Source organism: Elaeis guineensis, chromosome 11 (assembly GCF_000442705.2).
Source record: "Elaeis guineensis isolate ETL-2024a chromosome 11, EG11, whole genome shotgun sequence".
NCBI lineage: Eukaryota > Viridiplantae > Streptophyta > Magnoliopsida > Arecales > Arecaceae > Elaeis > Elaeis guineensis.
The window spans coordinates 21,779,989-21,794,134 of record NC_026003.2 but is presented as its reverse complement, the minus strand read 5'-3'; the positions used below and the strand labels follow the sequence as shown (position 1 = coordinate 21,794,134).

General features: G+C 37.7%; 1 protein-coding gene across 1 annotated transcript; it reads left to right on the top strand.

Moving 5' to 3' along the window:
* Nucleotides 1-1,438: 1,438 nt before the first annotated feature.
* LOC105033091 (LOB domain-containing protein 18) lies at nucleotides 1,439-3,828 on the top strand. The gene is made up of 2 exons (XM_010907747.4): nucleotides 1,439-2,224; nucleotides 2,746-3,828. The coding sequence occupies exons 1-2, from the start codon at nucleotides 1,874-1,876 to the stop codon at nucleotides 3,118-3,120; spliced, it is 726 nt and encodes a 241-aa protein (XP_010906049.1). The 5' UTR covers nucleotides 1,439-1,873; the 3' UTR covers nucleotides 3,121-3,828.
* The last annotated feature ends 10,318 nt before the right edge of the window (nucleotides 3,829-14,146 follow it).

Sequence of the window (14,146 nt, the reverse complement as noted above, 5' to 3'; positions counted from 1 at the left end):
ACAATTTGATGACATATTAAATGTGTTTGTCCATTAATGTTTAATTTGTGTTTTTTTCAGTATTTTCCAAAAGAATTAGGAAAATAATCCAATGCAACAAATGATGTAAATGCCAAAAGAAAAGAGCTTGAAACTATGTGCATATACGAAAGTGTGGTGCCACATATTTGATGGTGCCATTTTTAAAGTAAAGCAGGGTTTCAGTTGGTCAAAATTAAATATTTATTCAAATTCCCAAAATATTACACACACACACACACACACACACATACACACATACATATTGAATTTCGAATCTCAATGTGCATTCTGATAAATACTGATATATCCTGAAACATCAAGTGATATGATATTAATATAATTTCATGTTTTCCTTTAGAAAATCTTATAGTTTTTTTTTTTTAAAGATGTTCATCATTAGAATGTATTTTTAATCATGTGATGTTAATTTTTAAAGTAAAATAAGATGTTATTAACTTGGCAGAAACATTGATATAAATGATCTCAAAGTTCATCAAATATGATATATAGAATCTGAGCCTTTTTGAGAAATTTTGTCTCCACTTTCATTATGCCGATAAAAACTCAATATATCCCGATATATTGCGTGATACGATGTTGATAGAAATTGATAATGTTTTGAAAAGCTTTTTAATCTCATCGAATTATACACACTACTGTTTCAATCCTTCAATTTCTATATCTCAATCGATATATGAAATGCACATACACACACATTTATGTTTTTCCCTTCTTGATTCCTATGAAAACAAATTAAATTGAGGTATAGGTTCGTTTCTAAATCCGTCACCCACCAAGAGAGGTGAGAAATACGTACCATATCTTTTGAAAATAATTCTCGAAGAGGGCAGAATGGCTGTGGGAGCTGCGTTTGTTTTCCTTTGTGGGGCTCGCTAGTTCTGCTCTGCCCCTCGATAAATTATAACCTCTCAAAAGGAACTCGGTTCACGTGTTCCTCCAAACCCTTCAGCGAAGAAAGACACAGCCCCGAAGCGATATCTCCTTGGACCCACAAAAGGCTCCCCGCTGCCCTAAGAAAGGCAAACCGAAATGAAACCGTCGGTTCCCCATTCGATATTCCTTGTCAACCCCAGTGGCATTTTGGTCGCGGAGGAAGATAATAAAAACAAGTAAAGCAAGTCGAAGGTGGCGTCCTTTGCCTTCTACGCATCCATCCGGAAAACACCTGCACGTATACTGAGAGCGACGCATGCGGACACGCTTCCACACCCTCCTTGCCCCTCTCTATCGTACTCACACAGTAGAATGAGATGGGGGAACAAATCACACAACATCACGAGAGAGAGAGAGAGAGAGAGGCATTTGAGCTTCACGTGGGAGAGGAAGGAGGAAGAGTGAAGGTATACAGCAGGTGGGAGGAGTTGACGCAGAGAGAGAGAGAGAGAGAGAGAGAGAGAGAGGAGGGGGGGGGGCGAGGAGAGAGGTGATGGGTATTTTTTCCATCGCATGTTTGCTTCACGCAATCTGCAAAGCATAGAGAGGGGGGTAGGCTTTGTTGCCTGGCGTGGCTTTAAAGAGTCATCAATACGAAGAAACCAAAAAAAATACAAGCCCAAACAGTAACCCCAACACGACCCTCCACCCATTGGACAAACTCCCAAAAGTAGTACACCCAATTCCCCACCTCATCTCCTCCTCACCCCCCATCCTCTTCTCTTATTCACCTCTTCATTGCACCCCCCCACCCGTCTCTCTCTCTCTCCCCCCTCTCTCTCTCTCTGTCTAACACTCTAAAACGCCTTCGACCGGCCCTAACACAGCAGCAGCAACAACAACAACACGTACGTTCCAAGACTAAAGAACAAAGAAAGAAGCAAAGAAGGGGACCGGTATGAGTGGCAGTACGAGCAGCAGTGTGGGTGGAAGCGGTGGTGGCGGTGCAGGTGGTGGCGGAGGTAGCGGAGGTGGTGGTGGTGGTGGGCCGTGTGGAGCTTGTAAGTTCTTGAGGAGGAAGTGTGTGAGCGGGTGCATTTTCGCACCGTATTTTGATTCAGAGCAAGGGGCGGCGCACTTCGCTGCGGTGCACAAGGTGTTCGGGGCCAGCAATGTGTCCAAGCTCCTCCTCCACATCCCTGCCCACAAGCGCCTCGACGCTGTCGTCACCATCTGCTACGAGGCCCAGGCCCGCCTCCGTGACCCCGTCTACGGCTGCGTCGCCCACATCTTCGCCCTCCAACAACAGGTCTCCCCCTGCCTCCCCCGCAACCCCAACTCCTCTAATTACTACTCATCCGCACCCCACCTCGATCCTAACAACATCGGTATTGTTCTTCGTAGAGATGGAATTATAACATTGAATGTTATAGAATTTTTATACGGTACAAATTTTCTGAGTGGTATGCTCGCTAGCTGAATTAAATTCATTCCAAGGGGCATGGTCAATTTAATTCTAGCTAGGAGAAATCCATAGAGTTGAGAATGGATGGCTGAGTCGGTTCGGTTTATGTCATTCTCTATAAAGTGCACTTTTTAGGAAGAAAAGCCTCACAAGTAAAGGGAAGTGTCCGTTTTGCTCATTTATGTATCTCCATCCATGTGAGCGTCACGACTTGCTGGTTTTCTGTCAAAAAAACGTTTCGTTTTCCTTGGCTCCATCCTATCTTTCTCACCTTCCATCCAATGTGAGCTAGCACTGTGATCGATTGCAACATCCTTTCTTTCACAGCGGTTCATTGTGATGACCTTTAGTATCCAATTGAGCAGGTGGTGAACCTCCAGGCGGAGCTGTCCTACTTGCAGGCCCACCTCGCGACGCTCGAGCTGCCGACCCCACCGCCGCCTCCCCCTCCACCGCAGCTCCCCTCACCGCCACCCTTCTCGATATCAGATCTCCCCTCCTCGTTGAACCTGCCTGCCACCGTCGATCTCTCCGCCCTCTTCGACCCTCAGGTGCAGCCCCACTGGTCCCTTCAACAGCAGCAGCAACGGCCAATAGAGCTCCGGCAGCAGCTCGGCCCCGGTAGGAGAAGCCTCAGCGAGGGCTCGGGAGGTAGCAGTGGGGACCTGCAGGCACTGGCGAGGGAGCTCCTCGACCGGCAAAGGACCGCCACAACCGAGCCCCCTCCCCTCTCCAAATGATCCGATGCAGTGACTCAACGCGTCTGCTGGCTTCCCGGCGATAACAATTATTAGTGTCGGCAGGTGACCGGAGATCCAGCATCCACTTGCTTATATATTGTACGGAGAAGGATGAACTAGTTCTTTTTCCCCACTGTTTCATTGCTTCAAAATTAAGCTTTGGTTGAAACTGAGCTGATGGAATCCAATGGACTATAATTGAGGCAAAAAAGTGAGATATTATCGTTTTAGAAAGGCTAATTGAGCTTCCAGTCTGTAGCCTATTAGGAGGGGATTGGTAGGGCCGGTTGAACTCACTTTGTTGTTCACCATGATCAAGAAGGAGCAGCGGGTTTGCTTTAAATGGGGCATATATATTGCTTTCAAATTAGATTGAAATAAATGATGATGTTTATGGGGATCAATGATTGCCCAACTTGAAATGAACGGTTTAGTTCGACGTTGCTGACAATATTCTTTTGTTTGTTCATCTGCCCTTGCTTTCAGGATCTATGGTGTTGTTAATGTTGGAAAGTGACATCAAGTTGGACAGCTTGGCATTCTTTCCAAACGTAATATCCTCTCCTTGATATAATGTTGATGATTGGACTCCTAGCCATAACTTTGGATCCCACGAGTCAGCTGTCTTTTCATTGCCACAACTTCAGCTTTACCTGAGGCAGCACTTGTTTGGAGGTTGAGTTTGATTTCCCCAAGTTTTCTGTTGAGTTTTAGCTAGTTAACTGCTACGGTGGTTAAAAGCAGAACAAACTTTTAGTACGATACTGGAATAGAGGTTGAGTTAAATTAGGAAAGAGTTTAAGTACTGGTGTCACTGGTGTTTCAGGAGTTGCTCTAGCGAGATCATTATTCTAGGGAAAGCCATGATTATGAATCTATGACGTATCATCTTTAATAGTGAATAAGATATTATTCTGGTGATGAATTTCATGCAAGCGAGCATCCAGGCGGATGATCCAGAAGGATCCCAAGACATGATATGGACCATTTAGACCACTGTAAGTGAGGTTAGATAGGATCAAGAGGCAAGATCCATTATATCAAAAAATTTCAATCGAGTGCCAAACTTCAAAGATGATTCTTTGGGCATACGGTTTACATTTGAGATTATTTTTTTAAAATTAAATATTTTTTTAAAATCTACAACTTTGATCAATTTTTTATAGAGTTAAAGGCCAAAATTTCATCATTAGAAATAAATTGATTAAATTAAAACTATTTTTTCGATAAAAATCTTGACGGAACATTATCTTATAATCCATAAAAAATTAGGTAGAGTGATAGAAAAAAATCGATTTAGAAGTTGAGTTCTATCTCTAGTAGATTTTTAGTATTTTTCATGATTTTTTTTATATTAATCATGAATTTTTTTGGAAATCTAATCGTATTCGAATTAGGAAGATGAATCCAACCTGAATTGTTCAAGGATAGATGTCCTAAAAATCAAAAAGAAAAATTCGATCTAAATTACATAAGGACGGACCTTACTATTATAAATAAAGACTATGTGCCTCAGTTAATAAAGTATGGAGAATTAACCAATGAAAGAAAAGAAAATTTAAATCCTACTTTTGAAATTCTTCTCTCTTCATCTAGTCTTTTTTTATAAGATTCGAGTTTAACGGATTGAGAAAAATCTTTCTTTTCTTTGATTGGATCGAGTTGTTATCAAAGCGTCGGTTCTCTATATTTCTGAGGATCTTAGTTCATGGTCTAAATATGCAAGTAATGTAAGCAATTAGAAGAAGGGCTAATTATGCTTTAGGTACATCGACGGACAAAGGTGAGTATGGTTGCTAATTCTTCCTCAATACATGATGTGATGAAGGGATACCTCACATAACTAGAGGAAAAGATTGCACAATTCATCGAGATTGTCTTCCGATTAGTGATATTTTCAATGCAAGCACAAGTACTAGCTAGCAAATCCTATAATGAAGTAGTATCATATGTCTGGAGATGAAGATTATCTATCTAGCAAGGAGGATGTGCGACTAAGAGGTATGCAAAATCTCTCTTTTCGATTGTTAAAGATCAATTCCAAATCTCTATGTATGATGGAAAAATAGATAACTGGCTCAACTAGTTAGAGATCTACTTTACTATCTTTAGATGCTCTAGTATCTAGAAGATAGCTTTTGCCCATCTCTAGCTTTCTAACCATGCGCTTATCTATTGAAATTCATATGTAAGGAACAATGATGTTTCTGATCTCACATAGTGCAAATTCAAGGGCCTTATTAAGTAGTTCTATCTAATCGACTGTGACAAGGATTGGTGGATCAAATGGAAGTAACTCCGGTAAAAGTATGATCAATCCATCTAAGGATAATAGCACTAAGTTTTGCAAGCAAGTAATCTAATTTGGAAACTCCATCGATGATCATACAGTCTTCATGAAGTATGATGGAGGTTTCTATGAGAGCATACGAAAGGAGCTGAAGATCTTTAAGGTCGAAGACATCAACAAAATTAGCATAAAGGCTAGGGGGATTAAAAAGAAAAATTAGCTTACAAAAGGTGAGAAGGGTGACAAGTTCAAAAAAAATGGCAAAAATCTAAGTCAGTGAGGAGAGCAAAGTAGGAAGCACATCATTACCACTCAAAAAATTTATTATGATTATTGTAATCTCTGTGGATACATCAAGGAGAAGTACTGAAAGCTTTATCCTACATTGAAGTCAAAGTAGAAGAAATCAATTGAATGATAATTCTAAGAAGAAAGGAAAGGTATTTCTCAATATTGTAGAGGTTAAAGAGCTGTTTGAACTCGAGCAAATAGATTCCAAATTAAGACTATGGTACGAAAATCCGAGATAGCAACTGAAGCAGATCTAGAAGCATAAGAAAAACTCTTTTGCCTGAAGATCTAGGTGAAGTACATCACAAATGAGACTATTGTAGATCCTATAAGAGGGAAGAATCTCATCTATGAAAATCTAATTCAAAAGCTAAGATTAAAGATCAAACCTCATCCCCATCCTTATCCTCTCAGCTAGATTAAAATGATGTTGAGTTAAATATCACCATGTAGTGTACCTTCAAGTTTACAATAACTAAGAGGACAAGGATGAGATAACTTGTAAAGTAGTTCTTGTGGATGTTTGCTAGGTTATTCTTGAAAGCCTGTATCTTTTAGAGCAAGATGCAGTTTTCTATACACGACAAAGAAAGTATCATCTCCTAAAAGATGGAATGGAGTTCATGATCAACACTTCCAAAATATTAAGAAACATATATCTATTGGATTTTAGCTATTTTAAATACAGATTTAAAAATAATTTTGAATTTAAGTAGTGGAAGACAAGATTAAATCAGATTTAATCCTACACATGCATTGATCTAAATCAAATATCTATGGATCTAGTTTATATGATAATAAATAAGACACAAAGTATCTGATTTCAGAGAATAAGAATTAATTTATGATCAAATCACATACCTAAATTGCAGAACTCTTTTTCGAATTGAATCTATGGATGCCTTTAGATTCTAATGTAGCCATGCACGTGCTCGGCCTTTACGGATATCCACACGAGGTCAGATATGATCGAAGGCTCTTTGTTCTTCTCGAGATACTAGCTCCCTTATAAAAAATACTTTCTTGATATTGAATAGGATCTCCTTCAATCTCCAAGATAATCTCAAGAAGGAAGAAGACAAGGTTTGTTGGAAATTGAGTCCTAAAATCAATCGTGTGACGATTGAGTTCATCTTTATATATGAATTATTGATTAATGAATAATAGTTATTTTGATATTTTTCATCACAAAGTTATATCTTTCTTCAACTTTTGTGTTGTGATGAAGTCCTTAAAACTATGTTAATATACGATAAAGAAAAGATTTATCATATAATTCTTAAACATGTTCGCAACTAAATGATACATCATTACAGGATGATGTCGTTTATCGAGTGGAGGTCATTGTGTGCCATATAGATTGATTGTTCTTCTAACCAAGAAGTGTGGTGACACTGGTATGGCATATAGATAAGATGTAGGAGTACATCGTCACTGAATAATTGACTTACCTACTGAGCATTCTGCTGTCAAGAGCTGCTCGCAAAGCAAATGGGTATAAGTGTCATTCAAACCTGAGATCACCATAGTGACTTGTAAGCAACTCACTGTACTTTGATGTCGGGCTATCTGAATTTCTAATATAGTGACGGAAAGTTATTGGGTACAGTCAAGTACTTGCGAAGTCTGTGTGTGGATCAAGATGGGATTGACCCCTTCGGATTATTAGAGTTGATGTATCATTGTATTTTAATTTAGTAAAGCCTTGACTAGGATAATCCATTAGATGGATTTGAAAGATTAAAATATAATATGAATGAAGCAATCTCAGTTGATAATTAATCTGAGACCATCCTAGAGCATCCAGGGTCAAAAGGATAAATTATACAGTAACTATGTGCATGGGTTCTAAAATATTTTTTAAGATAATTCGATCTATCTAAACATCAAAAATCATTACTAGATGGTATCTAAATTAGTGCAGGATTCGATTCCTATACTACCAGCATAATGTTTGAACCTATAGAGTCACACACACAAGTCAGACACCATAGAAAAGTATTGATCTATGTTTATATGTCCAATTTGAAAGTACTTGACTTGATTGAATATATAAGCTAACTTGATTGAGAATTAAGTTATAGATCAAACAGGATTGAAGAGTTGACTATGTCTAGCTAGTACTACATATGAGGTTCAGGTTCGATCTCGGAGATGAACAGTTTCTAATCTATGATCCATGAAGCATATGAAAAATTGAATTTAAGTGTTAATTAATTTTAGATTAGATTTAAATTAATTAGACTTAATTAAATCTAAAAATTTTAAGTTAGATTTGGTACAAAAGTTCTAAAGAGTTTGAGATGATAGTCTTTCGAAATTATTTGAACTAGCTTCGAATTGAATTCGATTTGGACTTATTTTGGATGAGATATTAGGAATCCTACTTACACTAAGATTTTTCTCTCTTATGGGCTGACCAGCACCTGAAATCTTGCTGGTTGTGGGCGTCCCATGTGGGTGTGGGAATGGATGCTTTGTGGATGTCATATTTGATGATAATTGTATCTCATATAGGAGTCTTTCTTTCATGAGTATTGGACTGATTCAAAGTATATTTGAGTTAGGAGTCTTATACTTATTGGGTCATAAAAATCATCTATAAATAGAGAGGATCTTTATCTATGGATGCATAGAAATCAAATAATAAAAAAATTAGATTGAGAGAAGAGAAAACGAAAGACAGAGGCATAAGAAGAGGGAGCCCCTATCTTCCTCTCCTTGGCGTCTCCCCTTGGTGCCGCCACCCTCCTTACTGTGGGCCCACTTTGGATGTCCCTCTTGCTGGTGTGAGGCATCACACCAGCACCTCTCCTTTCTCATTTGATTGAGTTACAAAAGTGATTTGATCGGAGTTCATTCCACTTTTCTGCGGCGTCTAACATGCATGCGAAGTAGAGGATCTACACATCAAGGCCTCCTTAAAGTTTTATTTCAGATTTTTGAAGATTTGATCTCTAATTCACTGCTAATCATATAAGAATTTGATCCTTATTCATGTAGATTAATAAAAAAATTTTAGATGCAACCCAGACTATCTGAAAAGAAACAGTTTCTCTTTCCTTCAATTGGTATCAGAGTGGGGCTAAAATACATGCATGCATATCTGAATTTTTTTGGATTAATGACATATTGTATGTAATTGAGATTTTATATTAGACATTAAATCTGATTAAAATCTATATATATAATTTTTGATCTAATTTTGATTGGATTAGATGAGTCTAATCAATTATTGATTAAGGTTGTTATAAGATTGTTATAACAGAATTTTGCTATTGCTGAATTTTTGATAGAATAATAATATGAATTAAAATTTATTTTAATAAAATTTTAAAATTATTATTTTTATTATGAAGTGAAGCTTATTTCAGATCTGAATTAGATCCATTTTGATAGATATTTAGATCTGAATCTTATTGAAATTCAGTACTACACTAAAACAGATTTTATCAAAAATTTGATCTTTATGTATTCATATTTGCATCTAGTTAATTTTTTATACAATATCAAATTTGAAATTAATATTTTATAATTAGTATAACATGTGTTTCAGATCTGATATGATGTATGTGATGTATCAAATCTAGTTAGATTAAATGAAGTATATGATTGATAAGATCAAGGACATGTTTATAATATAAAATTATTTGTTAATAATTACATGTTGATATGATTGCATATAAAATTAGATTTTAGATCTTAGTAGTCTAGTACTCGAATTAATGAGATCACTAAACCATCCGATCATAAGAGATCGAAGAGATTAATATCTCTTTTATCTATTCGATAGATTCTCTTGTGACGTGTAGGGATGTCATTATGATCTAATTTCATGTAGAAGAAAAGTGAATCAATTTTTATATATTATTTTGATCATAAATATATTTAGATTAGATCTAAAATAATTTATGATTTATTACAATAAGATAAAATTTAGATATAAAATTATTTTAAATCTGAATATCATGTTACATAAGATGTAATTGATATTGATCTAAAAGTTATCATGATCTATGAGATATATGTATGAAGTTTAGATCATACCTATGCATGTTTAATTATTAAACATATTATGAAAAATTATTTTCATGAATTGAAATATATGGTATGCTTCACCTGAAATCCTGGTAGAATAGTTTTATAGACTGAAACATATATTTCACATACTTAATTTTGAATTAAGTTTGAATGATCTAGATTTAAAAATTAAAGATTATTAAGATACTACATAAATCGATGGATAAAGGGTTAGCTTGAATCAAATCCTTCTAATGGGTTAGACCTCAGATTAGAAATACATATGGACCAAAGTAAAGAAATTGATTAAATTTAATCAAGTGTTGAATTAGATTAGATCAGTATTTTTTTAAATCAATCTCAATAGTTAAAGTTTGATCAAGTCCATGTGTTTGACCCTAATAAATGGACCATGATCATGGCTCCATGGTTGATCCTGAATCTTCTAATGGACCAAATCAAAACTAATTAACCTGTTGATGTCTAAGGTAAGTTTGGTAGATTCGATCAAGTAATTTTTAATTAGAAGCTATTCACCTAGTTGCGTTTATGGTAAGTTAAGGGCACATCCCTCTCACTGATCTTACTTACCTAGCCAATATAGTAGACTATATTTTGATTAGGTCACTAGTCAATTCATGCAGACCCATGCCATTAAGGTGAATCAGTATGACTGATTTAAATATTTTTAAACTAGTTTGTGTCTAATCCCCTATATGACTTGGTGAAGTCAGTGAGAGGATTTTCAGCTTGTTGGTCATCTTTTTCTCTTATTTTCAGGTTAATAAAATCAAATCTTTAAAATTATTAGGTCCATAAAATGATAGAGTTATGAGATAACTTGATCATAGGCTCCCATTAAGATGCATGATAATAAGTCTAATATTTAAATAGGCATTGGAGGTGCCACACGTCTGATGTCTATTACATATTGGAATTGTTATTCATCATATGACCATCATGATTTACCTTCAGATCAATGCTCAGGTTGGTCGAGCCACACTCGGACCTAGACATCCATTTGTTGGATACACTTGGTATTATCATATTAATGGCTGGACCTAATCAAGATTTTCAGTGAAGACACCACACGTCTGCTGAAGGAAAGTCTGAGGCAAAATCTAATTGCTAGAAGTTGTTTGGAGAAATAATTGGTTATCAATCTATCCATGGATGCACTAGGATTGGTCAAGTCACACTCGGGCCCGAATGCAGTCTATGTGGATTCTAGTACCTACTAAAGAATGTGTAATTTCTCGAGTTGGAGGTAGAGGCTATCAATTCATAAAAATAGTAGAAGAATATTTAGACTAAAGTCTATATCTTTAGGATTAAAAAGTAATTCATATACTAATAGATTTATATTTTTCTTTCAGTTATGGCCAACACACTATTCCTTCGTATGCTGTTGGACAACAACAAGCTCATCGGATCTAATTTCGATAGCTGGTATCGAAAGTTGAAAATCGTCTTGGAGTATGAGAAGATTTTATACATCCTTATAGATGAGGCATCTAAAAAATCTGCAGCCAACACTCCTCGTGCCGTGAGAGACACTTACATGAAGTGGCTCAATAATCATACGACTGTGCATTATGTGATGAGGACAGCTATGAACGATGAGCTTAGTCGTAAGTTTGAAGATGCGCAGCCTGAGGAGATCATTTAAATATTGAATGAGTCCTTCGGCACTCCTGAGGATGCACAGAGACACAAAACCTCTTGAACAGTATTCAATGTCCGTATACGAGAGGGGGCTTCAATCACCAATCATGTACTCTACATGATTGAGCAGATTGAATGCCTTAGCAAACTTGACTTTTCGTTGCATGAACAGTTAGGCAAAGATGCTATTCTCAATTTGCTATCGAGGTCCTACCTATCCTTTCTCAGTCATTACAGAATGATGAAGCCTACAGTGAACTATCATGATTTGCTATAATTGCTACAGAGTTTTGAGAAGGACCACCAGCTCCAGAAAGAGCTGGTGAATTTAGTGGGAGGTTCATCAGCTAGTCGTCGATCCTCTAAAAGAGGAAAGAAGAAGGTGTAGAAATCCCATACCGTCGATCATAAGCAGAGCAAAATATTAAAGGTTGACAAGAACCAAGTAGAGTACTTCTTTTATAAGAAACTGAATCATTGAAAGAAGAATTATCCTGCTTATATAACCATCCTTGATCCGAATAGGCCTAAAAATAAAAGAAAGAAGCAAGTGGTTGCTTCACAAGGTACTTATATGATAATTTCTTATAATTTTTCTGTTTGAGATACTACTACCTAAGTATTGGATATTAAAAGTTTGATTAATATACGTAATTCATTACAAAGACTACAGGTAAGTAAAAAATTTTGAGAGGACGAGCAATTCATTAACATTGAAGATAAAAGTCTTGTTCCAGTTCTAGCCTTAAAAATTTTATAGCTTGTCTTCGAGTTTAGTAGTATTATGTTAGATGATTGTCATTATTATCTCTCCTTTTTGATGAATGTCATCTCTGTTTACCTTTTAACCAAACTTGATTTCAAGTTTATAATAAAGGATGATTTTTGTGATATCATTATGAATGATACTGTAATTATGCGTGGATAATTAAAACATGACATATACATTATATTACGGTCTGTTAGTGTAATGTACACAATCAGCAAACATCCTAAATTAGATAATATCAGTGAATCCTACCTTTGGCATTGTATACTTGATCACATGAATAAGAATAGGATTGATAGGTTGATCAAGGAATGTATCCTTAAGATAGATGATTATGAATCATTACCAATCTACGAATCTTGTCTACTTGATAAAATTACTAAGTCACCTTTTAAAGAAAAAGGTGAAAGAGCCAGCGATGTCCTAAGTCTAATACATACTGATGTATGCAGACCTATCAACATAAGTGATAGAGGAAGATACTACTACTTCATTATATTTACAGATGACCTATCGAGATATGGGTGTTGGAGCATAATCCCAGCTCCTCCCATAGATTTTGGGTGCAGCAGAACCAGCAACGAATAGATCTGGAGTCGTCTGGACACGATCCAAGGCCCTTGACGAAATAAGCCTGGTTGCTGTCTTCTTCGTCAGCCTTTCGTTTCAAATGAAGAACGCCTCTGAAACTACCTCTAAAAAATCCAAGATCTGGTACCCAACTAGATCAGATCTGGACCGAGGTCCTCCAATTCGTAGATCTTGAATTGGGGTATTCTAGATGGGGAAGAAGATAGATGGAGACAGACCTCGTAGATCTGTCCTGCTGCAGCCTTTTTGTAGATCTGTTGATGGAGATCTCACCCGTGCCTCAAACGACCTCAGATCAACTCCAGATCTGAGATAGACTTGTACCAACCTCTTCTCAAGAGATTCCAGGTCCTAGACCTAGTGTTTGGGCAACTGCAAGAGAAAGAAGAGAAGAAATGGCTGGCAGCTGCAAGGGGGGAAGGGGCTAGCGCCTCCCTTCCTTTCTTTCCTTTTATGGACTGGCGGCAAGAAACCCTAGGGTTTCTTGCTCCTGGTGCATGGAAGATTGCTGGAGAGAGAGGGAGAAGAGAGAGAGAGACTTGGGAGAAAGAGTCATCTATTTTCTTGGCTTTTTCAAACCTATACAAGTACATGTATATATAAACACCGGGTCAAGTGACCCAAACCCAAAACTCCCTTGACCAACTCTATGGGAGATTAGGTTAACCCAAGCCCATGTACACCCATGACTCGACCTAATCTCACATATCCTGGGCCCAGACCTGGCCCATAAAGAGTTGGTCCCTTGAGGCCCACATAACCTAGACCTCAAGAACCCGAAAAGCCCACAGCCTTTCAACCTAGGGCCCAACTAGCCCTAGAGCCTCCATGAAGCCCTCATGAATGATGGACCTTGGCCTTAGCCTTGGTCTCCTGGGCCTTGGACACACCACCTGGATCATAACAATCTCCACCTTGGTGTCCCAAGGCCTCAACCAGCTCCACTCTATCCTTGCGACTGTAGACCCATTTGCAGCCAATGGGCCTCTTCCCCTGTGACAACTGTACCAATCGCCACGTCTGATTTTTATGGAGAGACTGCATCTCCTCAGACATCGCCTGGACCCACCGCTCTTTGTCTTGGCTCTCAATAGCCTCCTGATATGTATATAGGTCTCCATTCACTGTCACCAGGGCATATGACAGCATCTCCCCGAAGTCATATCGGTCCGGTTGCCTGATGGTCCTCTTGGGCTTGTATAGGGCAACACCGATATCAGTCCTCGATCCAGCTCGCTCCTGCTGGACCTCTCCACCTCGATCATCCATCTGAGTCCTCTCCACCTGTGGAGACACCTTAGGTAGGTTCTCCACCTGAATGTCATGTCCTCCCGTAGTACCTACAAGAGGCAAAATCAAAGAGGTAAGCTATCCAGCAGCACCCTGCTGGACCTCCTCCT

What these genes read in the sequence shown, in the direction of transcription:
- LOC105033091 (XM_010907747.4), top strand. Translation starts at nt 1,874, where the DNA reads ATGAGTGGCAGTACGAGCAGCAGTGTGGGTGGAAGCGGTGGTGGCGGT. An exon ending in TCTTCGCCCTCCAACAACAG is followed by an intron (nt 2,225 to 2,745) that starts GTCTCCCCCTGC and finishes CCAATTGAGCAG; the next exon opens with GTGGTGAACCTCCAGGCGGA.